This window comes from Portunus trituberculatus, chromosome 38 (assembly GCF_017591435.1).
Source record: "Portunus trituberculatus isolate SZX2019 chromosome 38, ASM1759143v1, whole genome shotgun sequence".
NCBI classification, from domain to species: domain Eukaryota; kingdom Metazoa; phylum Arthropoda; class Malacostraca; order Decapoda; family Portunidae; genus Portunus; species Portunus trituberculatus.
The window spans coordinates 5,049,026-5,073,421 of NC_059292.1; the positions used below are offsets into that span (position 1 = coordinate 5,049,026).

The following is a 24,396-nucleotide window of genomic DNA, read 5'->3' on the forward strand; positions in this document are numbered from 1 at the left end:
ACACCTCCTGTGATGTTTGTGATGTCTTGTGATGTCTTCTTCCTACATGAGCAGTTATCTGTGAGTTTCTGATGTACTGTGTGGTATCAGTAACAACATCACCTCTCTTGGGATGCTCCTTCATGCTCCTTTGTTTCCTATGCTCTGTGATCTTGTGATGTCTTCTTCCTACATAAGCAGCTGTCTATGAGTGTCTGATGTATTGTGTGATATCACCAATAGCATCACCACCTCTTTTGGGATGCTCCTCCATGCTCCTTTGTTTCCTATGCTCTGTGATACCATACCAGCATTATCATCTTTGGAAACTTTCTTTCATGGCTCTTATCTTTTTTTATGTTTGTAATGGTATCACCATATATATATATATATATATATATATATATATATATATATATATATATATATATATATATATATATATATATATATATATATATATATATGTGTGTGTGTGTGTGTGTGTGTGTGTGTGTATATATATATATATATATATATATATATATATATATATATATATATATATATATATATATATATATATATATATATATATATATATATATATATATATATATATATATATATATATATATATATATATATATATATATATATATATATATATATATATATATATATATATATATATATATGTGTGTGTGTGTGTGTGTGTGTGTGTGTGTATATATATATATATATATATATATATATATATATATATATATATATATATATATATATATATATATTTTTTTTTTTTTTTTTTTTTTTTTTTCACTCCTTTCCATGTTTTTCAGTTTTGTCACCATCACCAACTCCTTTGTCAGCTATTTTTACTCTCATCCCTTGCCATCACTGTCACTTTTGTCCTTTACAACTACCACCTCCACAACCACTACCACAACCACCACCCACTGCTATTAACCTTAGCTTTTCCTCTCCCTCCCACAACTTTCACTGACATATTGTAGGATCAGGGGCTGTGGTGTAGTGTGCAGCTCACTGTCAGAAGGTTGTGAGTTTGATCATAGCTTCTTAATGGGAGATGGAATGTTTTTTCTCATAACCTTAACTGGTGCCATATGACCTTGTTGTTGTGACCCCTTAATAATTATCCAACTCATGCTGTGGTAAAGTTATTTTTGTATCTGTGTGTGAGTATGAGAGGCAACCTAACCTGTCTCACAGTCTCACTGGAGTGGATTAGGGATAATTTTGTTTTACCTGAGTGAAACTAATCTAGTCATAAATTATACATATCAAATAGCCCTTGTTTTTTTTATGGAAGAATAGAGATGTGTGATGCTGCAGTGTGCATTCCAGAGCAATGGTGTGGCAAAGCAATGTACTGTACACATTAGTCTTTCTTTAGGTGGTGTTAGTCTTATCATCAAAACATAGTAGCCAGTGTCAGTCTAAGGAAGGATGAGCATGTATGATATGGTAATGTGCAGTCCAGAGTCATGATTTGAAGAAGGGTCTTATCTATCAGTCTTTCTAACACCTACTAAGTAGCCTGATATGATACTAGTGATGATCACCTGAATGCTAACTGGTCTCTGTTTGGAGGAGATGAAGATGTGTGGGTAGGATGCATTATGTGTTCAAGAGGTTCTATGTGCAGGGAAAAAGCTACACAGCAGTCTTTCTTGATATGTAGCTAGTCTAGTCACTAAACTCACATGAACATTAGCCTGTGTCTTTTTCAGGAAGATTGAGGATGCATAGTCATATTGTAATGTACTTTACAGAATTGTGATATGTAGGAGAAACTTATGTGACAGTCTTTCTGAAATATGTAGTACAGTAATCTTTTTTTCATATCCATATTTAAAACCAGTCTTGTTATTAAACTCACATACTTGCTTACCTGTATGCCTCTGTACATTCAAGGAGGGATAATGAATATATGTAATGTTGCACTGTGAATTCCAGGGACACAATTTGCAAGAGAAGTACACTTATTAGTTATTCTTAGTATCTCTTAGTATCTAGTCTTGTGGAAGTATTTGCTAGTTAGTGTCTGTTCAAGGAAGAATAAGAATATGTTGCTATGTGTGTGTGTGTGTGTGTGTGTGTGTGTGTGTGTGTGTGTGTGTGTGTTCTAGTTGTGATTTGAAGAGAGGCATACAGATCCATATTTATTTCTTAGTATAGTCTTGGGAATATTTCTTAGCCAGTGTCTATTGAAGGAAGGATAAGGATATGTGGGGTTGCTCTGTGTGTTCCAGTCATGATTTTGAAAAGAGAGAGAGAGAGAGAGAGAGAGAGATTCTTGATATGAACATGTCTAGTCATTAAAGTCATTTATCAGCCAACCAGTGTTTTAGTGAGTGATGAGGCTAAGTGCTCTTGTTACTGTGTTCTAGTCATAATTTGCAGGAAATGAACTACATGTCTCTGTTTCTGTGAGGTCAATCTTGTCTCTTAAAACACTTGCTTGTCTATCAGTGTCTATTTAAGGAGGGTTGAGATTACTTGACCATTTTGCAGTGTGAGTTCATCAGCAGCATTTATTTTAATATAAGACAAATTATGAATTATACATTTTGCAATTATTGATTTATCTCTTCCTAAATGTTCATCCTTTTCAAATCTTCCTTTACACAAACTGTCTCTAAGTTTTTTTTTTTTTTTTTCCAGTCTTGTATTGTGATTTCTAGCCATGATATTAAAGAGAAACATGCATAACAGTTTCTCTTGATAGGAGTAAGGCTGAGGTTTGTTCTGTCAAATTCTGAAACACTTCTGGTTGCTCCTCTACTAGTCCACTTACTTTCAAAAGGCCCGACTTAAGCAAAACATCAAATGGAGTTTTTAAAGGAATTCTCGTGATTCTGGTGATAGATGAACAATATCATAACAAGAGAATTATTACTGAGAACACGGTCAATCATTTCTGTGGTCTTTGAAAGAAGTAGTGGTGCAAGAACAGTTTTAGAATACAGGGCTTCTTGTTGTGATCTTTGGTGCAGCTATTTTGATATCTGGGGGCGTCAGAACTCAGATGTTAACAGCATCACTGGGCAATTATCTTTCTTGCTTATTGTACATGTTATACACATTCCTGCCTGCATACTGAATATTTTCCCTTCCAAAATATCCTGTTTGTTCTGATACGCACAAATAATCCTGTATACAAATAAATAAATGAGTTGTGCTTGGTATCTGCTTACTCATTACGTACTACTATTGTTAGAGGGAGAGAGAGATTGATTGATACATTTATTGTTGAATTAATAAATAATTACAACAAAGGAGGAGGATGGGCCTTGCCAAACCCCCCCCTGGCCAAAGACTTAAGGTTAAAGTATCACAAAAATAACTCTGGACAGTATACACAGCAAGAATACAAGTATTTCAATAAATAAATACACATATTGCACACCTTATTGCCTAAGACATCCTACAGTCTGGGAGCAAACTGAGGATATTCCCTGAGTATATCCCTGAGGGTGGCAGAGTCTAGGAGATGGTCAATGAGGCTGTACAAGTCATGCTGACCTTGTGGCCTAAATTTAGCAATGAGAGGACATTCCATGATATAGTGATGCAGAGTGTAGAGTGAGAGAGATTGTTGTTCGTCAGTTGAGTATAGCTGAAATTGTTAAGAGTTTTTAAGGATGTTTTTAAGGTTCTAGTAATAGAATACGTAACTACATTTCTGCATTAATAAGAGAAGAAACGCTCTTGGGAACCCAGCTGTAGTCATCCTGTGGCCTTAAAAATAGTCGTGGTAAGAGAGCGTTTTTGAGGTTCTAGACTTCTAGTGACAGATTAACTACATTTTCTACATTATAAACAGGACATCAAGCTATATAGTAATTTCTGTAGGCTTGGAAAACAGTCGTGGTGAGAATGGAAAGCGTTTCAAAATATGGTTTTCAAGAGTAGGTTTTCAAGGGTGTTTTTATGCTTCTAGTGATGCTAAGAGAGAGAGAGGAGGAGGAGGAGGAGGAGAACGGGGGGGGGATGAAAGAGAGAATAGTAGGAGATTCGAAGGACAGAGACCTCTGCGGCCTGCGGGCTTATTGCTGCAGCATGCTACAGTTCACCGCCTGCCTGCCGTTTGGCCATTGACCCAGACCCAGCCTGCTGCTGCTGCTGCGTGACGTGAAGGGCACGGTGCGGAGTGGAGGAGACTGTCGGGGAGGGGAGGGGGGAAGACTTGAGAAGTGCTAATTATCTTTAGACTTTGAAGCATGAAATCAGTCCTTGAGAGCTGAGGGTACAAATCGCTTCAAGACAGGCAAGAGTGTGATTGCACAGCTTAGAAATTACTATATAAACAATTCCTGAATTAGATTGTTTATTATCACAAGCTGGGCAAAGATACATTACTATGAACATGCCGTAGAAGAATGTTGGAGGAAGAGGAAAATAACCCTTGCGTAAACGTCTTCAAAGTAAGGCGTAATGCCAAGAAGTTCATTATATTAACAAATCCCAAATATTATGGTTTATTATTAGCAGCAGGGTATATATAGAACGGTATAAATGCACCCAGAGGAAGGTTGGAGGCAAATGAAGGCCGCCAGGTGGAGGTGTCTCAGGTGGAGGGGTGGAGGGACTGCGTGCAGATAGCGGGAGCGGCGGGAGTCGGAATACCAATCAACGCGGTGCCGAAGACCACTGGCAGAAGTGAAGGAGCAAGCCACGCGAGTGGATAACTGGTGCTCCTGAGTCTTGTGTCTGACTATTTTGCTGTGTATGCTGATTGTAAGAGGTGGGTAGTGCTGTGGTGGGGTGCTGCATGATTTTTGCAGTGTGGTGAGCAAGAAATGTGGAGGTGACAGTGAAGGGCGAGGTGATGTAAGAGGGAGATGGTCGCCGCTTGTTGGGTAGTTGAACTTGGTGTCTGCCATTCCTGCCTGTCTTGCCCTTCACCCTCCTATATAATTAATTTTGGGTTTGTATGCTGCCCCACGCGCTGAGTGTTAGGCCTACGAATGTGGGGTAATGATCTAGTATAACTCCGTCTTCATATTTCTCGATTATATTCTTCCAGACCTTCACAAAACTGATTGTATACATATACGATTTTAATGTTACTTGGAAATGTCATTCACCCTCTTGATGCTACAGGTGACTCGGGATCTCTCCTAAGCCAGGGTTTTGTATCTAGCCCCAAGCAGGACCTGTGGGAATGCGGGATTTTCAGTTACATATATGTTAGGTTAGGTATTTGTTAGAGGTTAGGGTAGATTATTTAAAGCACAGTAATGAAGGTTAGAATATGTAAAACACGGAAGTTTTTTTTATTTTATTTTCCAAGAATCTGCTGATGTAAATTAAGTGTTACTTTTCACTACCCATTCCTTGAAAGTACTCCTACATGTATACCCTTACAGGATATTTTAATTTTACATGGCATTATTCAGCCCATTCCTGCTTTCTTCAGCTTATGTTAGGTAGTCTTTTTTTTCTAAGGCAGGTTCACATGAATACATACAAATCAGGATTAAAATGAATTGATCCCTTTTTTTGGCTAACACTCTCAGACCTGTAAGGGGACTGGCAACTTAGTGGGCCTTTTTGTTTTTGTTGTTGCTCTTGGTCAGCTTTCCCATCTTAGCTGCATAAAAAAATTATACATTTATGTGCATACCATTACAATGATGTGTTTAGCATGTGATGTGATGTAGGGGTAAATTAAAGTGAGTGCTGATTTTGAGAATTCCTTGTTCCAGAAACAGATGGCTGATGTGTATACAAACCCAGAGAAGCATGTTGTCCTCAGCAACAATGTCAAGATACCCATTCTTGGCTTAGGTGAGGAGAATGATTTTTTTTTTTTTTTATTGAGTGCTGGGTTTACAGAACATTTGAATGCAGCGTGGTGCTGTGCAGCGGGGCAGTGTTGTATTGTGATATATGTCTCGCTAGACCTGAAAGAGAATATTTCAAGAGATAGTTTTAAAATGTACTTTATATAGGATGTGGTGGTACTGTTTTTATCTATATTAATATTTAAGATTGTAAGAAATGTTTTTTATTTAAATCTGTGCATTCAAAAGAGATTAATTATGTTTTTGTTAATGTTTCATGTTGCGTAGCTATTAAATTAATCATATTGTTGTTGCTTGTCTATTCTCTTATTCTTCTATTATGTGGTAATGCATAGTAGAGCTACTTTTGATTTGAGACTGGAGACATATTAAAGTATTATGATTACAATATGGTCATATATTTTCACAAAGGTATTACAAACATGCCTCCATTACAGGGACGTCCCATGATGGCGGCTACAGCCATGAGGCAGTGGTGTATGCACTCAAGAACTGTGGGTATCGGCACATTGACACAGCAAAGCGCTATGGCTGTGAGAGGTACATTGCCCAAGCAGTCAAGGTTAGGCTCGGAGTGTAGAAGTAGAACTGAGTGCTATTCTTTGTAGTAGAAGTGTTTTTCCTAAGCTCGGTGTGATTGAAGCATTAGAAAAATCTTATTATCTTCATTACTACTAATGCTTTAATGAATATTATGATGTAATTTTGCTCCAAGATGGAGATGCAATTTTTTCAACTGTATGTCCAGGTGCTGAGGTGGTGATAGTGGTGAAGTGATAAGATTCTTAGGATGCGTTCACTTGGTGTCTTGTAAGGCTAAGCTGAATTTTCTTTGTACAGTATTTTCAAGTAAGAGACAGCTGCGTTAGATGTGTTTTTGTTATTGCTTGGATTGAGAATATGGCATCACTAAGTTAGTGTTACTTAGAGTACTTTGGCATTCATGTTTCCCTTGTTCATCTTGTACCCTGACCACAGTAGCACCTCTTTCAACAAACTGCATTCATATTTAATTTGGTTATTGACATTCAGTGAAATCCTCTGTTAATGATTATCTCAAGCTCTTCATCTCCAGCATAATAAATCTAGATGACTAAGATGTTGGCAATTCTATTTAGAATAAAATAATCCTTGCTTTTTGCTTTTTAGTAAAGTTTACATGAAGTTCCATGCTTTAGAAAAACTTAAGTGTCAAAATTAGAAGAAAGCAAGTGCAAAGGAGAACAGTGCAGTAGTTATTTTAGTGTGCATGTTTTAGTAAGATTCTCTTCCCTTTTAGGCTTCAGGTGTGCCTCGTGAGGAGATCTTCCTTGCCACCAAGTGCTGGCCCACAGACTATGGTGCTGCCACCACCAAGGAAGCCTTTTTGGGCTCGTGTGAAAGACTGGCTGTGGATTACTTAGGTGAGAACCTAAAGTGCCATAATTTTTTTGCATCATTGTGTATGGTCATGTACATGTAACAGATTTCAAGGACTTTGCAGTCTGAAAATAATATAAAGGCACCATCACACTAACAGATCAAATGTCAAATTTTTTCATCAACTTTCTATAAGTCAACAATTTTTTTGAGTTCATCCTGACACACACACACACCCGGTAGCTCAGTGGTTAGAGCGCTGGCTTCACAAGCCAGAGGACCGGGGTTCGATTCCACGGCCGGGTGGAGATATTTGGGTGTGTCTCCTTTCACGTGTAGCCCCTGTTCACCTAGCAGTGAGTAGGTACGGGATGTAAATCGAGGAGTTGTGACCTTGTTGTCCCAGTGTGTGTTGTGTGCCTGGTCTCGGCCTATCTGAAGATCGGAAATAATGAGCTCTGAGCTCGTTCTGTTGGGTAACGTCTGGCTGTCTCGTCAGAGACTGCAGCAGATCAAACAATGAAACACACACACACACACACACACACACACTCACATGCACACACACGTAGTGTAGTGGTTAGCACGCTCGACTCACAATCGAGAGGGTCCAGGTTCGAGTCCCGGGAAGCGACGAGGCAAATGGGCAAGCCTTTTAATGTATAGCCCCTGTTCACCTAGCAGTAAATAGGTATGGGATGTAACTCGAGGGGTTGTGGCCTTGCTTTCCTGGTGTGTGGAGTGTGTGTTGTGGTCTCAGTCCTACCCGAAGATCGGTCTATGAGTTCTGAGCTCGCTCCGTAATGGGAAAGACTGGCTGGTTAACCAGCAGGTGACCGTGATGAATTACACACACACACACACACACACACACACACACACACACACACACACACACACACACACACACACACACACACACACACACACCGTGTATTGTAGTGGTTACAACACTTGGCTCACAACTGAGAGGGCCTGGGTTTGAATCCGTGTGAGGCAAATGGGCAAGCCTCTTAATGTGTAGCCCATGTTCTCCTAGCACCATGTAGGTACAAGATGTAATTTGAAGAGTTGTGGCCTTGCTGCCCCTGTGTGTGGTGTGGTCTCGATCATATCTGAAGACTGGTCTATGAGTTTTAAGCTCTTTCAGTAGGGGAAAGGCTGGCTGGGTGACCAGCAGTTGGCTGTGGGGAATTACAACAATTTGTCTCCACTTTTTTAAACAATAAATAAACATAGCTTCTCTGATACACAGACAAGCAGTCTACAGTCTGCACTTTATTATGAATTTTCTAAATTGCAAAAAGCTACTTAAAATGGTACCCAGCATACAGGAATAGTTCAACCGCTACCTTTCACAATGTAAACACCTGTCCAGTCGTGTGCACCATTGTTTGCTGTTGCATGTCCACAAATTGAATGTAACAACATAAAAAATTCACCAGTTTTTACATATGTCTTGTATGAAATTATTTGAATTGAATATTTTGAAGATCAGTAAGGTTTACTTTGCATATCTTATGAATTTATCTGTATTTTCATTTGACAAAAAAAAATTGATGACAATCGTCGTCCTTGCAGACAGTCAGTCCTCTGTAATGATGCAGACAGAAAAAGCTAAAAGTTGATAAAAATAAGTTGGCTGAAAAAAAAAGTAATGGCAAACAACCTAGTGTGAAGATGCCTTGAGATAGAAGTTGTTTGGGATGGAAGATAAAATACCACTGTGTAGAACATGGTGCTGTGTCTCTCTCAGTTCATCTTTTTTGTGGCCTTTGTCACTTTTTATTGTGTCTTAAGTCTGTAAGCAATCATGCTGTGGCTCTGCTTTATCTCACAAAATTGCAGTTCTTCCATTAACTGTGACAGATGGCCTTTCTGAAGTTATTCTTCAGTAGGAGTTACCATTTTGTATTCATTAAAAAGGCTTTAATGTGAAAACACAAGACACAGGCAGATTGACAAATGGGTTTCGTTTTGCAGAGTTAAGTAATACACAGTATTCTTTTGAATATTTGTTAAAAAGTATGTGTGTATCAACAGACATGTACTTGATGCACTGGCCTGAGGTGAGCTCAGGGGTGCAGAACAGGAAACAGCTACTGCAGGAGACGTGGCGAGCTCTTGAGGTAAGAGTTGGTCAGTGTATTTCTATTTTTGGTCTACTTGAATGAAGTCAAGCTGTATTTTTCTATTAGAGTTTTTTGCATTTGTAGGATTGATAATTAAAAATAATTGTTGTATGTAATTTCTGTTTCTCTTTGTCAAGCCCAGCTTTGGAGCATCATGGAAACAAAGAAAATTTGATCTGAAGGTGGGATAAATTCACTGAGAGATTTTTGCCAGAGATCAAACATCTGTCAGGAGGTTCAACCTGAAATTAAATAGACCATGAATGGGGCCAAAGCCTGAGTGGGTTTTGGTGAATGTTTCCTGTCCTGTCACCACATCATTCAGAATTGCCAGTTATTTTAGACAATTATTGTAGACTAAAATGAGTTGTACACACTGAGATGTCTTTAAGCACCACAAGACCATATGTGGAATGTCTGAGTTGTGTGCTGCACCCACTGTGACCTCCTGTAATATTATTATTGCTTGGTGTGCATCAACAATTTTTTGGTTATGAACAGGATAATGAAGGCAGACTCCAGGGAAGGGAAACCACTGACAGTAGAAGGCAAGTGAAGTCATCCTGTGAAATTGAAAAGAAACTCTTTCTTCATGATGTCATTCTTAGCTTAGACTCAGCACTTGAGATAATGACATCTAACGTAAATTTTACACCTGCACGGCAATGTTGTGCTATTGTTTCTGATTCGTAATACTGTTGCAGGTGTTGTTAGATGAAGAGCGGGTCAGAGTGATTGGTGTCAGCAACTTCCTGGAGCGGCACCTGGAGATGATCCTGGAGGAGTGCTCAGTGGTGCCACACGTCAACCAGTGTGAGTTCCACCCGTTCAACAACCCCAAGGCACTTCGCCACTTCTGTGCTGACAGGAATATACAGTTTGAGGTGAGACTGTACACTTCCATCAATGACAAAATTGTGTAGTCAGTCTGATATTATGCAGTGTGTGATGGAGCTTGATCAATCTAGTGAAGGTTCATCTTATCATGGCCTTATAGGTATACATGTAATTCTAAATGAATTTTAAATCCATATTTGTGTTGGCAAGCAAGGTCACATTGTGGCTTGCATGTTGCCCCTCTTCATTGCTCGGTGAACTGGAGTGTAGCTTGAAAGAAGGTTATCTCCCATGATTTTTGTATTCTCACCTCAGGGATTAAACCCTAGACGTCTCTGTTTTGAAATAAAGACTAAGCCCCACACCACCACTGGGCTGCATCAAGCCCTAGGGTCTGGCTAAAAGGGTTAAACAATGTATGAGAGATTTAAGGATATATTATTCCTTTTAAATGGTACATATTTAATAATGAGTATTTATTCAATGGAACAGGGCTTTTCTCCACTTGCTAAGGGTTTGGCCCTCAGGCAGCCCAGTGTGATCGCCATTGCTGGGTGGCATGGGAAGACTCCCTCTCAGGTGCTTATCCGATGGAGTTTGCAGAGTAACGTCCCCTCCATCCCAAAATCCACTAAGCTTGAACGTGTGATGGAGAATTCAAAGGTAGTTTAGTTTTTCTTATTTCTCATTTCTACTGTTTACTAGAGTCTGAACAGGTGTACAGAATATTGGATGTGGAAAGTTAAATGGTTATTTGGCCTTGCACAAATTTGCTTTTTGAAACAAATTCCAAGAGAATGGAGGTTGATGTTTTTTGCATTCCTTGACTTTTCTTTTTCTCTTTAGATAAGCATTGTTGAGGATGTTAGGCTATTAATTTTCCTCAATTTAGTTGTGTATGTGCAAAGGCAAGCTGTAGGACATTTATGGCATAGCCATCTCCCCTACAAGGCTGTCCAGAGGAAACAGGTATCAGTTGTGATGTGTATGATGTAAATAGACAAAACAGTTGATTAATAAATATTTTACTACACCCAAGGATTTTAATGTAATTATCTTAATGAACTGAAAGTTTTCCACATCCATATTTCTTAACATATGTTCAGAACTCATTCCTGATTACATGCTAATCTTTTTGCATTTCTACTCTTTTTGTATTGTAGGGCTACTGTCCTTTAGGTAATGGACAGATTCTTAGCAATCCTCAAATTCAGGAGATTGCTAGAGTTTACTGTAAGTCACCAGCTCAGGTGCTTATCCGCTGGAACCTGCAAAGCAGGGTGGTGTGTATCCCAAAGTCCACCAAGGAGCACAGGGTGAACGAGAACTCGCAGGTAGACAGTTGGCAGAGCCTCTAGTAGTGTTGAGTGATTGAGGAAACCACACACAATGGATGAGATACTGGCGTCAAGCATGACACATCTTGCTGGTGTGTGTGAGATAGTATAAAAGATGCTTTATTTCCATTCGTGATTTCTTAACACATGTACAACTTGTCAATTTGTTATGTCAATTTCATGCCAGAATTTCACCCATATATGTGATTTGTCAACTTTGTTGCAGTATTAACCTTAAGAAATGAGTGCACTAATCTGCTAAACTGTATATACTGGATCTGTGCTCAACTTGATACCACCTCCAAGATAGATTTCATATGTAATTCCTTAGGCATATAGTTTTTTTTTTACTAAATTTTAGGCTCAAGTAGGAAGCAGGATTTTTGTTTTAACTTTGTGAGTCTTTTCACTTTCAAACAAGACAAAATGACATGCAGTGCCACAGCAACTCCTTTACAACACAGACCATGTAGTCTGTCACTGACTTTCACCCACACTCACTCATCACTTTGGCTGAATGGGACTCCTTTAACTCTGATTCAGACCAGAGGTTACCATATTCCACATTTAACTTATTTTCTTCTTTAGATGTAGAATAGTGTGATTTATCTGATGCTGTATTATATATTTGTAAAGTTGCTGTTTGATTATGCATCGAGAATGTTTATCTCCATTTTTTTATATTAACTTCAACATATACAGTTCCAGTCCATGAAACCTCATCAGTACCATACATTAGTGTTACTTGAGCTTTCAGTTCACATTTAGTGGACAAAGCAAGATCCAGTTTGTCTTTTTCTTCAGAGTGGATGAAGCTCAATTTTTATTTTCTCTACTTTTGTTTGCTTGCTTTGATATACAAATTTTGTTTCACTAACTTTTGTCACTTACAGGTGTTTGATTTTGTTGAGTGTGAGTGCCATGGGTAGTGTTGTCACCTAGCACAGGGACAGCCATGTCATAGGACCCTAATCATGTATCCTTGTGACCCTCCCTCCCCCCGGCTCCCTTGTGCTGGCGCCGGGAGGTACGTGGTGTCTAACACAACTAAGTAACCTCTGTAGTGCTTGGTTCCTTCTGGTGTTCATTTTCTTAACTAGTTTGCTCTTATTTTCCTTGCCACACTTGCTTGTCTTACTAGTTTTTTTTATCTGTTTTGTTTCCTTGCTAGCCTGATGTCACAGTTTCATTTTTCATCATCAATGTTTGTTTATTTCTAAGCTTGCTGAGGGTAGACTTGTATTTCCTGCTGATAAATGGTTGGATTGCAAAATACTAAATGATATAGGCACTCCATGCCATTGATTATATTTGGTGCATTTGCTGTAAGGTAAAATTGATTTGCTGCTAAAGAAAAAAATGTTCATGGCAGTCATTTATTAATTACTGAATATATCAAGGTATTAAGAATATTCACATCAGTATCCAACATCTTTATTGGGTGTATTTACAATTAATAGGTAATTAAAGCTTGTCTATTCATCTATATATGAGGCAAACACACCACAGAGGGGTTCCAGCCAAGACATGGCCTGCTTCTTGTGAATAGGCACAGGTACACACACACACACACACACACACACACACACACACACACACACACACACACACACACACACACACACACACACACAGTATTCGTCATGTCACCTCACGTCACATCAGTTAGCACCACACTGCTTGTATATCACGTTAGCAATCCTCCCACCCAACCACCCATGAGTCATACTGTCACTCTATTAAGTTATTAATAATCACGTAATGACCTAACCTATTTAAAAACATATTCATGACATTATGCCCCGACAACTGAGGTTTTCAGATAGCATACCACATAGTGGGACTTCAAGTAAAAGTGAGGTAGAGTATAAAAATGAGTACTTGAAAATGACATTTTAGACATAGTGCTGTTTTAGAGATTGACATTTTTAAAATTTACATCTAAAACTACACCAATATATTTTTCAAACCACACAATGGAATTACCAGAGTGTATGGTGCATCAAGGCAGAGTAGGGCAAGGTGTGATGGAATTACCAGCCAGAGTGTATGGTGCATCAAGGCAGAGTAGGGCAAGGTGTGGGCAGACACACTGCTGCTGTGAACCGTCACTGTTGAGGTGAAGGGCACGGTGCTCATGTAGTCCATCAGTGCTGTGTGAAGATAATGGAACTGTAATTTATAGTATTTCATAATATGGAGGTTATTTTGTGTAGGCATGCACTCGAGTTTAAAAAAGCATTTTTCTTTTCATTCTAATCAAGGGTACAATTTCTCACTCTGTTTTCCCATGCTAGCCTGTACGATCCTAGTAACTGTTTCGTCTTCAAGAACGCTGTCAAACAACCAGTCCTCGGTTCTGTGCTTTACCACTTTTCCTCTCTTTAGCTTTTAAAAGCAATCTTGTATATTCCACTTGAAATCTGATGTTTTATTTTAATTAAACTTTTTGTTCACAATATTTTACTATAATTTTCTTCAAAGCTCTGCATTGAGTAAAATTATTTCTTACTAAACTATTATGGAAAGCTGGTCATACCTGAGAGCATTTGAATTTGTTAAAACCACTTGTCACATTTGATATTACCTCTTATTTCCTAACATTTCCTCTCTTACAGGTGTATGACTTTGCTTTAACCCAAGAGGACATGACGACTCTGGAGAACATGAAGCAAAGTCTGACCTGTGTGGACCGAAGCTCCATACAGACCAAGATAGACAATCCTTTGCCTGACGGGTACAAACTAAAAATAGTCAAGCCTCCGCTAGAACCTTGAAAACTGATTTTCTTTTTCTCGTCTTTTCTCTTCCTCCTTATTCATGATCAAGGTACTTATTTTTACACATACATGTTTCTGCAAACACTAAGAAATCTTTTGATAAAGAGTAAATCTGAGTATATCTTCTGTGTATCAAGTTGGCTTCTCTGCAAAGGGCATTGGTGAGATCAAACACTCATCTTCAAGACTTCAATGAAATATATCTAACTTTAGGGTCTCCTTGTTAACTAACTGTCTTTGCATGATTACTACTTGTATAATCACATCCAGATCCTCTATGCATTAGGGTGTGACAACAAAACCCTTGCTACATCACTTATGCCCTTTCCTAAAGAAGAATATTGCCACCATATTCTGTGTCCAAAGTTATTAATTAATGACTTATCTATGGCTAAAGGTGAGTTCACTTGTATTATGAAATCTGTGGCATCTGTCTCGTTGGAATACTTGCCTTGTACAAGACAACCACAGCATTTATGTTCTCCCTAGTGATCACCTCACTAGGCACACAACAAATGGAAAATAATTGGCAAGGCAAAAAAACATGCTAACCATAATCCTGCTCTTTGGTGTTCACAATGGAGCTGGGCACAACTTTCCTGTCACACAATGCTGCCAATATATCAATGAATCAGTGATCAAAGATTTCAAGAAACAGGTGACCTCACCCTTAGCCATGGATAAAATATTATTATTATTATTATTTTTTTTTTTTTACGTTGAGGCCTATAGCGCCTGTAGGCTCACTTGAAGAGTGTGTAGGAAGTGCTGTTCAGCTTCTGCCCATTGGTGGCACAGGCAATTTTATTTATAGTGGCATGTTAGGGCCCATATCACCACCCAAGCTCATCTTGGGTGTAAACACCTAGAACCTGGGTATCATGGTGACATGTAGGTAACTTTAAACTACTCGACAAATGGCAAAGTGTTTAACCCCTTCGCGCCGGATGTTAAAAAAGCCCGCCTGTATGATATACGGGTGGTAGTGCGAGTTTCCCGAGCGCGGGAAACTCGTGCAAGCTTGTCATACTTGTCGTCTTTGTGTATTATGCTGCTATTTTTTTTGTCACTATATCGCCTTCGAAGAGGAAAGTGGACGCTTCTCTCTTCGGGGAGAGAGAGAGAGAGAGAGAGAGAGAGAGAGAGAGAGATTAAAAATTTGTTGTTTTTGTATTGTGTGTGTGTGTGTGTGTGTGTGTGTGTGTGTGTGTGTGTGTGTGTGTGTTACAAGGCGGGTGTGTTGTAACTTATCTTTCGAGAGAGAGAGAGAGAGAGAGAATTAGAAAATTTGTTGTTTTTGTGTGTGTGTGTGTTTTCCCGAATGTTACAAGGTAGGACGCATGTAACTTATCTTTCGAGAGAGAGAGAGAGAGAGAGAGAGAGATGGGAACAGTCTATGCCATTGGGTAATTTTAGACACAAGGCAGGACACATGTAGCTTATCTTTAGTGATTGGTGGAGACAAGGATGGTGGGAGGAGCACTAGGATTTCAAAGACAGCATACGGCGTGTGTAGTTGGTATCCAACACACTATACGGGACAACTGAACTGAAGAAAGCTCAGAAAAGAAATATGACGCCTACGTAGGCGTCACCGTATTTGCTACTGGGGCTTCATGACGCCTACATAGGCGTCACTGTATTGAAGGGGTTAAGGCTGTACGTGGTGGGATTCGAACCTACGCGTGGACGTCTGCCCCATCCCACGCTCACCACCTTATCCACTGTACAACAGCATGTCTCTACTACTTCACATAATGTGAACCTGAGCCTGGTATGTAAGGTCTGTTGTAAAATTGTATGACCTTAGGCCAAAGGATTAAAGTAGTCCATTTTTTACATCTAATTCAGAATCAATTGGCCAGGTATGGACTCTGACATCTAGCTGAAATCAAATGGTGCACTTAGTATTCGTTCTAGAACACAACTTAAAGAAAGGTGTCCATAATAGGAAGGACAATGGCCTAAGTGTATGTAGTCAAGTATCCTGCCTTGAAGGACATTACAATGAAAACTTGGAACATGAACCACTTTTTCCTGTGGCATAAAGTGAGACACTTCATAACAGACCTTTTATAGAAGAATCAAGTCTGTTCTGAAAGCACCTGACTTTACGCCAAGGAAGAAGTTCTTTATTGTTGTGGTATTCTAACTTTAAATTTCCTTTCAGATGTGTCCTCATGACTTCACACACTTAGAGAAGGTCTTGTTCTGGAATGACTAGCAGGTATACCATGGAATTCTGCGAGATGTACTACTGAAAAGGATCCTTTCAGCAGCATCTTTAGCTAAGGAACACAAGAAGTTGTCTGGCAAGTATGAACCATTGTGGACATGATGGGAATTCAGTGCTTGACCAAGGAATCCTGGAGCTAGTGTTAAAACAGGTTGAGACCAGATCTGCAGAATTATGGCAGCTAGCAGTTGCAACATGACAGCATCCCAGCCTGTCCTATGCATCTCATCCAGAATTTCTTGAAGCACAGAATGTCTCAGGTTGGCTAAGCTCCCTACTTGCCAGACATGTCTCCTTGTAATACACAGCTGTTCATTCCTTGCAGCTGAGGATGTTGCTGAAAACCACTAATATAAAAACAGAGGTAACACTGTATTAAGATGCATCTGGTAGCCATTCCCGAACAGGACGTACAAAAATACCAATGGAAAGACTGATGGGTAAAGCATCTCTTCTGTTGAGTAAAGTGTAAAATTTAATCTTTTTTTGTCCACTGGCTGGAGGCAGTTACTTTTGAACAGACCTTACATAGAGAACAGCTGCTTCATATATACAACATCTGTTTAAGAAAATATCTGACTTAAAGGCCAAGGGATGAAAGAGTTGCTTAAGCTCTTCAGTATCAAGACACATTTATATATTCAGTTTGCTTACTATTTGGTGATTTTATACAGCTTTGGAAACTCATGCAGGGGATTAAAATAGTGAAAATTCTGGCCATTAATCTCTGACTTCCATGGACCCTTCATAACATCAATAAAATGGTCTAATGGTACACAAATTTCCAGGTAAAGATGTGTCCTACTATTGAAGGGGAAGTTTGAGTTTTAACTCCTTCACTCCTTCAAAGTGTTTGCCTAGACTTCACACACTTCACTCCTTCCTGGTTCTCCTATTGCTGCAAACATTTTTGTCCTCCAGAATGGCTCTCTGAATGAAGGGGGCCCCTTTCAGCAGCATCTCACACAACCATATTTCTCACACACAAGGAGTCATCTGGAAGGTGGGTAGCCTTGTGAACTTGAGTAATTTGGTGCTTGGCAAGATGTATCGAGTCAGTTTTGAGGAAATGGCCAAGACTGTACCTGTGGGAGTTGGACATGTCATGACGTGATCTGTTCAGGTTGGCAAGGCTTCCCATGTTCCAGAAGATGGTTTGTTGTGATTCCTGCTGCCTTAGAGTCTGATGCTGTTTAAAAGTTCTGATCTGTGCAAAATGTGACCATCCAATTCTGGAAAGGTTTTACAAAATGCAGCAACAAAAGGAGCAGCGAGTGAAGAGTGTGTAGTCATGATCGCCACTTTTGTCCATTGGCCTAAGGATGAATATTTTTTGAAATTTCTCTTACTGCAAACTGAAATAAAAATAAATCCTGATCCTTTCTATTTTTGTTATGAGGTTGATCTAGAAATGAAGCAAACTTGTAGTCTCCTACAAATACAAACATTTAGATTGTTTAGTTTGCAAAACAAGAAATCCTTAAAGCACAATTGATTATGCTGCCCTCTTCTTCATTGAAAACTTTAATGATCTTGTAATTAATATCAGGCACAAATTATTGTATTTGTGAATGAATGAATTATTCAATATTTTATGTATGGTCCATAGATATAAAAATCTATACTACTTTGTATTTCACACTACTGTAGCTTTTCAAATTTTGGAAGAGAGCAGATTGTGGACTCACTGATGCTGAAATATTTAAAAATCAGATGTTAGCTCTGTGTTGCTATGGTTATCAATAATTAAAAAGGCAATTTTTTACATTTGTCTAAATTTTCCCTACCAGCATGTACTCAAAAGATCTGGTGAATTAAGAAATGTGTGATTATATTCTGTTTTAGTGTCTATTGGCACACCATAATCCTTATTCATACAATGAATAATGAGGATTTTTTTTCACTAACAAGAAGAAAGTTGGAAGACCATCAGGGTTTGAGTCTCACTGGAAACTCACTTTTTAAATGAATAAACTGTTCAAAAATATTTTTCAGAGAATTTCTGGATGAATCCATTGCTAATTCTACAACCAAATTACAAAAACCAAGATCTGGTAAGAATTAGATTGTACCTTTATGATGAAGCTGCAGGAGCACGATCAAGACAAAGCTACCGTCACTTCTTCCAAGAGTTGTGAAGGCGGCTCCTCTATCTTGGTGAATATCGTCAGTTCCTGCGTGTGCTGGTCATCCAAGAGTTGTTCCAGACACCACTTGATTCTCTTCAGGTCATAAGTGGCATGATTTTTGCCAAGCCTCCACTCTCCAAAGCTAACAACATCTTCAGTTCCTAAAGAGATTATTACCTTCTGTTATGTCTGTCTGTACAATGGAACATGAGTTAATGTGAACCTACATCAAATAACTGACATAGCCCCATCTTGCAATGCATCTATATGATAAGAGAATATTGCTATCCAGAGGAAAAAAGTTTTAATGTATAGGTAAGATACAATATCAAATCTATGCCAAATCACTCTTTACAATCAAATGATTCCATGATAAAGAACCTCCCTATATACTGGTGACACGTAGCTAAACACATTGTGTTCACTGGCAAGGCCTCAGCTCGTGGAGGTATAGAGGGTGGAAGGTCATGAGACAACAGCCAGTGGTGGCCAGCGGAGCCACGACTCTTCACTGTCAGTTACTTGTAGAAATCCCTAAACATTACCCTTTCATCATTAGTCATTACTAAGTGATCAGTGCCTCAGCTTGTCTTAGCCTTCAACAATAATACTTAGCATGGCTTCACCCTGTGCACCTCACAACCCCTCCATCTTTTATATCTTCATGCCTAAGGTTCTGGTGTGGTGATTGAGAGAGGTTTCTATGGTGTACAGGTAGACTGAAAGACACACCTTGCAGTACGCCAATCCTCCGCCGAGCCACTGTGCGAAGCATTGTGTAAAATTCCTGGTAGTCCATACCGTGGGTGGCTCGCAGAAACAACTGACACTGCTCGGGCCACTCGTCCATGCTGCGGCAGTCCCGGATGGCATACTCAACCTGAATGCAAGACGACTTATCACATATAAAGCATAAGATTATAAAGAACACTTGTAAGCTGCTAAGACCATACACTAGAATACACTCAGAGATGCTCCACATCCTCATATACACCAAACCTATAAATACAATAAGTCCTCGTTATATGGTACTTCTTTATCCGGTAAATTCACAGTTACAGCATTTGAAAATTACTACCCTCGATTCGATATACGGTAAGAAAAATTCATAGATACGATATCCGCTCATGTCATGCCTAAACCTGCTGTTTTTCTTTTCGTGTTATTGCATCCAAACACTGAGCAACTTTTAGGCATGTTAAGTTGTTTACAGCACTGTGGAGAGTTTGATGAACACTCCAGCTAGACCAGTGTCCACAAGCGATATGTAAACAACAGGAAACCTCAGGTGTCAGGCCAAAGTGCCCGAACGTCCCACCAAGAGTCAGCTGTCAGTGAGCACTGAGCTTGGGTGGCGCATGAAGTGTGACGTGGATGACGTCACAATAACAATCAGTCTCTTCCCACATTTCCCATTGAACAGAATTGAAATCCTTATGTGTGTTTTTTTTCGTGGATATTATCATGATGCACAGTGACGCACCCATAATGGCCCCAAAACGTTCAGCAGACACTGCTGGAGTTGAAAAAGCAGTGAAAGAGAAGTAGTCTGCCCACTCAGCAGAAGATGAGTAAGGGGTGAAATCCCTACTGTTCCTTAGCCTTGGGAGGGACATCATCCGAAAGAATACATGGCGAGTGAAAGCTAAATAAAAGCATTTTCTGTTTATTTCTTTTGTGCAGTACTATACATTTTTTTTTATATGAGTATTTTCATGTATTTTAATTTCTGTAGGGATGACTTTTGACGTGCTGGAATGCATTCCCTGTTATTACATGTTATTATAATGGGTTCGGTAAATGGTAATTTTGATTTGCGGTAAGGTTTTCAGGAATGCATATGTACCGTATAACGAGGACTTACTGTACTGGGAAAGGTCTATAACACAATTTCCTAGAAGCATTATCAAGTTTTCATAAAAAGTCCCAAGTTTCACATAATAACCTCCATAATGCCCGTGGCTGCCAAACATTGTTGGTCCACTATAACGTACAATGTCTTACAATAAAATGTGCAGAGAAAATCTGAATATTTTTGTTGCTGGTTCAAGAGGATAATTGTTGACAAGTTCTCACCTGGTTGAGAGACTCTACCAGGAACTCCCACGCTATGTGGATGTTAGTGCCATTAAGCCAGTTGTGGTTTATGGAGATTGTGTCTTCCTGCAAACAGAACAATAAGTTTATGTACAATACATTACATACTAAAAAAATAATTATATCCAACTACTTACTGCAATCATTTTATTGTGGAAAGTTGGGAAGGAGAGCATCAGATGTGATGGATACTAGAACTAAGACCAACAAATAGCTGAGACAAGAAACAGTGTTAAAGTACACTATCCCATGCTCAATATACCTGTCTTACTGATGTTATGGTTTACTTTGACAGTGACAAATGAGTGCAAATGTTTTGCAACTCACTAAAACTCTATCAGATAAGTAAACATTAGTTACCACACTTACTAGATTCCAAACCTGATGGTACCATCCTGAGGGAACAAATATGGTCTGTCCCTGTTCTTGAATCACCTCCAATCGGCCAGAGGCAGAGGCTGCTTTAGGGTATTTTGATGTGTCCCTGAAAAAAATTGGGAAGAGAATTGATGGCTTCATAGTGAAGGAAGAAAGTCTTACAATCTAATGTAGTTGATCTCAAGGATTAATGATTATTGAGTCTTGCCACTAAAGCATTGTACTTTGCATCTTTCATGATAAAGATTCAATCTACAGCCATGCTGCCTCTAGTGTTGAATAACGTGTCTTGCCTCAGTATAATATTTGTGCTTCTATGATGCTTCAAAAATGGGTATGACAATTTTATTTCAATATCTAACCTTAGTTCTATAGAGTCAATGTCATACACAGGAGTGCCAAATGTGTCACGGAGGTACTGCTCCTCCCCTGGGGGATAAAACACCCATCTTTTGCGTCCACAGATGTTAGTGGACCAACTGTAGGAGCGGAAGACATCGGCATGAAAGGGCGTCCTGAAATCCAATTACATTGATTACTTTTCAGGGCTTGTGGAGAGCAGCTCGAATCATATTTTTAAATAAAAAATTATACAGTTGAAAATCCTTTAAGATAATTGTCAATCTAAGGGCTGCTAAATAATAAATTTGTTACTGGCTGGTAAACATGCGATGCTTACACAACCATGAATCATAAGTAGGGAAGATACGCAATACTTGTAAATCACATCCTGGACTGAGAGATCCCTAGCTTAGTATTACCGGAGATCACAATACAATTCCAGAAGTGAGTTGTTCTATGATATAGAAAGCATTGCTCTTGATGGGAAACTTGTTCATAAAAACTGATGTATTTTCATTTCTCTGTTCCCCTTGAAATTTTATCTTTTTTTTTTTTTTGTTTGGTTTCCCTATTCTGTGATGGCTGGGATGGTACCTCCTGACAGAGGACTTGGCTTTGGCATTTGGGAACTGTTTCCCTGAATGGATGCCCTTCCCACTCTCAGATCCTGGCCAGGATTCGAACCCATGCACCTGAGGACCCCTCATACCCTAAAACACACACATTCCCACTGTACCACGGCAGCCCCAGAATTTCAAATGGTAAAATCTAGGTTTTCCTTTTAATCCAGATCCATCTTTGTAATGATATACAGAATGGCAATTTGCCTCTTAATAAAGTACAACATAAGAAACAAAGGACAGGAATCCATACTTTCTCTCTCATGGCAAGGGGCATCCAGCCACTCACCAGCTGCCTTTGGGTCCCAAGTACACAAACTGGTAGTCATCCTGAATATCCTTGCGGACTTTCCAGAACTCATTGAGCCAGTCGGAAGCAAAGTACTGGAGAGTAGTGTAGGCACCATAGTCAGGATAAGCTTGAACAAAATGCCAGTCCTAGAAATAACACAAGTTTTAATGTCACAAACCTATTCTAGTCTTTCCAATAATATTAGTTTTCCAATCATCCTACTATCGAACTTTACCTTCAGATAAAGACACAACTTCTTTCCTTCTGAAGATTCTCTGGCATCTTTCCAATATTGAATGTATTCCTCCAGGGTGTAGGTCTTCTTCTCCTGAGAGTCATAATATTTCTGATCACAGTCTGCCACTGGCACCTTGGCCTCACCTGCAGATGTAGCCAAGGTCATTCTCTGGTACATGTATACATGACAATTGGTGACACCTCATAGCATGTTACCACCTACCATCCCCTCCAGAAAAAAGATAGTGGGCAATGTTATGGTGTTATCAGCTGTGTTTTGGCTTCCTTCTCCTTATACCATCACTAATGGTGCATGATAAAACAATAACAACTGCAAGAACCAAGGCTACTACATATAGAGACTCATTAATTGATGGGTTAGTTTCAACTAATGTCACGTCCCAGACAGCATTTTAACTACCCCATCAATAGCCACTCTTAAGGTCAGGTATATGACAGATCGTAGAGGTGGGGAACACAAGATATTTTCTTTGGTAAATATTCACAAGAGGCCCTTTGTGTGCCAAATATGACCGTTTGTCTCTGAACTTTTTTGCGGAAATGCAAAATTTGATCCATTTTGGTGTCCCCTACCCACTACACCAAAACAAACAATCCAAGTTAACCTAAGCCTAAAACTAACCTAACCTAAACCTAATATAACTGTTTTTGGCGCCATGTGTTGATTTTCAAAAGCATCAACATGAGTCAGTAATGGCAGTGTCCCTCCCACCTCATTTCTCCGGCTCCCCTTTCACTGCTCTTTCACGCAGCTGATTTGACGTCACATACATGAAACCACAGCAAAGCACTCCTACTCCTCTATTCGTTATCTGACCAATAGCGTGACTTCATGTATGTGACGTCCAAGCAGCTGCAATGAAAGAGCAGCGAAGGGGGAGCGGGAAAACGAAGAGAGCAAGAGGGACCCAAATATTAGGACATTGCCTCTGTAATAGCCGAGCTCACGAAAAAAACCTTGGTAGCCTAAACGTGAGGTACACTAAGTATACATCGAGTATCGTGTCATGCGCTACTAACAGGGGCCGATAAAAACATTAACCCTTTCCCAATGCTCCACAGGAATTCCTCACCGAAATGACTTGCCAGGTAGTCCACATCAGGTGTCCCGTCGGCGGCAACCCACTCCCGCCGCGCCCGCCACCCCTCCGTGAACCTCGCCGAGAACACACATGGCCTGTTCTTTTCTAGGTACTCCCTGAAGAACTCATCGTAACTCAGGGGTTCTGTTATTCTGGGGAAGGTGGGCGGCGGGGGCGGGGTCGGGACGTCGTGACATGGGCTGCACTCCGCACCAGACAGCTCAATCATCTGGCAGAGTGGCAGGGTCACCAGACGTCACCTTACCCAGTGCACGTGCTCCCTGCCTCCCTCTGGACACACACACACACACACACACACAGCTCAGTCTATTCAACGGTGCATACTTTTCTCTATATTTATTCTAGAAGTCCGAAATTAGATAAAAACATACGTTAAAATAATAACTTTTTAAGACATGTGCTATAATGTAATACTGGAACTATATATAACATTTTACACGATAATAATGTACATGAGTGCCATAGAAAATGAAACTATTATCAGGGGTACTCGTGAAAAATTATCCTCCATGCTTTATTCATCTCCCATGACCAGATATCTTAGCCTGGGGGGTCGGGGACAGCTGAACCAACCACCCTCAGACATAACAATCAAACCTAGCCTAATTCGGTGACCTGCGCTGATATGTGTGAGTGTCGCCCATATTAAAAAAACGCCTTCCTATCTCACTACGACAATTTTCCAAGGCCACAGAGAAAACTAG

The 24,396-nt window shown here is 39.6% G+C and overlaps 2 protein-coding genes across 15 annotated transcripts; one reads left to right on the forward strand and one right to left on the reverse strand.

Moving 5' to 3' along the window:
• The first annotated feature begins 6 nt into the window (after positions 1–6).
• LOC123514726 (uncharacterized oxidoreductase ZK1290.5-like) lies at positions 7–18,236 on the forward strand. Of its 10 annotated transcripts, XR_006677691.1 has the most exons (10): positions 7–60; positions 5,694–5,775; positions 6,230–6,354; positions 7,072–7,195; positions 9,195–9,280; positions 9,988–10,167; positions 10,613–10,783; positions 12,351–12,484; positions 14,076–14,194; positions 16,408–16,427. XR_006677691.1 is itself a non-coding variant. In XM_045272806.1 (9 exons), the coding sequence occupies exons 1-9, from the start codon at positions 13–15 to the stop codon at positions 16,433–16,435; spliced, it is 963 nt and encodes a 320-aa protein (XP_045128741.1). In that variant the 5' UTR covers positions 7–12; the 3' UTR covers positions 16,436–18,236. The 10 variants fall into 10 exon arrangements, 3 of the variants coding, with proteins under 3 accessions (XP_045128741.1, XP_045128742.1, XP_045128743.1); XR_006677686.1 differs by lacking the exon at positions 12,351–12,484 and having other exon boundaries at positions 14,076–14,286; positions 16,408–18,236; XR_006677687.1 differs by lacking the exons at positions 10,613–10,783; positions 12,351–12,484 and adding an exon at positions 11,284–11,454 and having other exon boundaries at positions 14,076–14,286; positions 16,408–18,236.
• LOC123514725 (2-oxoglutarate and iron-dependent oxygenase JMJD4-like) lies at positions 12,878–23,978 on the reverse strand. 5 transcript variants are annotated; one of them, XR_006677685.1, is made up of 10 exons: positions 23,663–23,978; positions 22,567–22,712; positions 22,329–22,477; positions 21,440–21,592; positions 21,069–21,183; positions 20,679–20,765; positions 19,335–19,482; positions 18,546–18,763; positions 17,559–18,166; positions 12,878–13,610 (listed from the first exon to the last, which is right to left on the reverse strand). XR_006677685.1 is itself a non-coding variant. In XM_045272805.1 (9 exons), exons 1-8 carry the CDS (start codon positions 23,898–23,900, stop codon positions 18,573–18,575), a joined length of 1,227 nt encoding a protein of 408 aa, XP_045128740.1. In that variant the 5' UTR covers positions 23,901–23,978; the 3' UTR covers positions 12,878–13,619; positions 18,546–18,572. The 5 variants fall into 5 exon arrangements, 4 of the variants coding, with proteins under 4 accessions (XP_045128740.1, XP_045128736.1, XP_045128739.1 ...); XM_045272805.1 differs by lacking the exon at positions 17,559–18,166 and having other exon boundaries at positions 12,878–13,619; XM_045272801.1 differs by lacking the exon at positions 17,559–18,166 and having other exon boundaries at positions 23,663–23,977.
• Positions 23,979–24,396: the final 418 nt, after the last annotated feature.